Source organism: Puntigrus tetrazona, chromosome 7 (assembly GCF_018831695.1).
Source record: "Puntigrus tetrazona isolate hp1 chromosome 7, ASM1883169v1, whole genome shotgun sequence".
Taxonomy (NCBI): Eukaryota; Metazoa; Chordata; class Actinopteri; order Cypriniformes; family Cyprinidae; genus Puntigrus; species Puntigrus tetrazona.
This window is the reverse complement of record NC_056705.1, coordinates 19,065-21,386: the sequence shown is the minus strand read 5'-3', so window position 1 is coordinate 21,386 and position 2,322 is coordinate 19,065. Positions and strand designations below refer to the sequence as shown.

The following is a 2,322-nucleotide window of genomic DNA, read 5'->3' as shown; positions in this document are numbered from 1 at the left end:
TAATGTTTTAACAGAAATGGTAAAATGTATACATATATATATATATATATAAATAAAAGTGAATGCTTATGGAACAAAATCTTATGGCTTTCTTTTTCTTTTAGAAACATTCATATAAAGCATTTATATCTTATTTACCTGGTATTTATCTAATTTTTATTTAATATAGATTAGTAATTTTCTTGTGTCCTTTCTTTAAATTAAACGTATTTTATTTCAGTATTCGCTTATAATTAAGCACTTAAACTGAACATGCATCACAATTTATTTTGTTTTAATAGCTTCTTCCATGATAGTAAATAATTGGACCGAAATAATTGGACAAATATATAAATAAAAGATTTGCTTGAACAAAATATTTGTGGAAATTGTTTTTTATTATTATTTACAATGTAGAAAAAGGTTTGATGACTCAACAGCCCCAGTTCGGCAACATTTATATCAATTTTTAATTTTAAAAGAAAAAAAAAAGTGAACAATGTTCATTAATATTAGTGAGACAAAAAAACAATAAGTTGGCACATGACTATCACAATATCAACGGGGAAAAAAAAAAGATAGTACACATATGAAGCATACTTTAAAGTGCAAGTGGAGTGGTCAACAGTCTCAACTATGATTTTGGAGGCATGGCTGAAACCTTTAGCTAACAGCGGTCTGTTCTTTTCTATATGTATAAATGAAACTGGTTTTGAAGCTTAGCTTTTAAAACACTGTTAGCCACACAGGTGCGGCACTGACGTGACAGTGCAGAACACATTGTACAGCTGATGGTTTGCATCCTTGATGTTGTACAAAACTTTTTCTTTCCGAGAAACAGAACTGCTCTGAAAAAATAAAAAATAAAGAAATGAAACAGTCTTTTAATATTGATTCATTACATTTTAATTTACAGAAACAGTGCACAGGTTTCATGGTTGGATTAATAAAAAAGTAGAACAAAAGTTTCTGTACACGTTTAACCTTTTTTTTTTCAGGTTCACTGCATCTTTAAAATAACTTCCAGACATTAGAGGCTGTTTTATTATCTTACAACAACCACTAACAAAGTATACCTTTAGACACAAGATGATTCATTTGAATTTAACAGCACAGAGTTGAATGTGCGCTTATATATATATAAAAAAGAAACATTCATTCAAGTTTGCCCAACTAAATCCACTGAAGCTTGGCAAGTGGGTCACAACACAACAGCACAGTTCAGTCCACCTCTGCCAGAGTCTCTCCATTTAGTGTCTTTGAGTGTGTTATGAACTCTGCATCATCTTTCGTTTCTTTAACAGTCTTTCCCTCCAGTCGTCAGGAAGTGCTTCAAAGTTAGCATTCTTCCCAGCCTTCCCTCTGCAAGTACAGACGAGAAAATGACAATCTGCATTTCTCTGAAACGTATGCTGACAATCTTTGTAAGAGCTTCTTCGAACTTACGATGCAAGCTGCTGTTGTTTCCATTCCTCAATGCGTCTGTTGTTGAGCTGCTCTCGGTCTTCGTCACTGGAGCTAGACTTCTCTTCTTCGTCTAGCTCTTTCTGAATGCTCTGCCACTTCTTTACCAGGGAAGGCATCTTTGTCTTGCTCTTCTTTGTCTTTAAAACATAGAAACATTTAGTTTTTTTGATGACATTTACAGAATATTGTGTGTCTATTTTAAAAAAAACGGACAAAAACACCCACCTTCTCTTTCTTTTGTTTCTTTGTTTTGTCTGTGAGTGCTTTGCTTATCGGTTCCTGGGTGCTGGGAGGTTGTGGGGCAGGAGGGGGTGGTTGGGGCGGCAGGGCTGGCATTGGTGGAACTATGTTCTCTGTAGGCAGAGGAGGTGCAACGGCAGTTGTCATCCCCCAGTAAGCATTTCCAACTAGAAGTGGAGCTTTGAATGAACAAGAAGAACATGAGAAACATTTCTACAAGAGAAGAAGTTCTTTTAAAATAATAATGCGTGTATGAGCAGTTCATTCTCACTGGCTGTGACAATGGGTTGAGTGTAAAGAATGGCGCTGCTGCCGATGGTGACCGTTTTGGGCAGCGAGACTGAGCCTGGGGCCTTGCGTTTCAGGGCTTTGGCTGCGAGTCCCAAAGATGCAGCTGCCTCAGCCGCCTGAGGAAAAGACGTCAAAGCATATAACGTCACTATGCACTAAAGCAAACAAAACTACATATTAACTCAAGACCAAAAAGTGACCTTGAACTCTTCTGTTCCAGGAGCGGGAGGCTCTGACTCCTCATCCTCCATTTCCACTTCCTCAATCTCTCCGTCGTCCTCAAGGGGTGGTGGAGGGGGTGGAGGAGGAGATTCGGGTGGTGGAGGGGGTGGCGGAGGTTGCTCT

The 2,322-nt window shown here is 37.8% G+C and overlaps 1 protein-coding gene across 1 annotated transcript in view; it reads right to left on the bottom strand.

The window, feature by feature from the left end:
* Positions 1-356: 356 nt before the first annotated feature.
* The window catches only part of LOC122348796 (formin-binding protein 4-like), a 3,229-nt gene continuing 1,263 nt past the window's right edge, over positions 357-2,322 (bottom strand). Inside the window, exons 2-6 of the mRNA XM_043244662.1 lie at positions 2,178-2,320; positions 1,958-2,093; positions 1,672-1,865; positions 1,426-1,583; positions 357-1,341 (exon numbers count right to left, since the gene is read on the bottom strand). Coding sequence (XP_043100597.1) covers positions 1,248-1,341; positions 1,426-1,583; positions 1,672-1,865; positions 1,958-2,093; positions 2,178-2,320 — 725 coding nt within the window. The 3' untranslated portion in view covers positions 357-1,247. The remainder of the gene's footprint in view (positions 1,342-1,425; positions 1,584-1,671; positions 1,866-1,957; positions 2,094-2,177; positions 2,321-2,322) is intronic.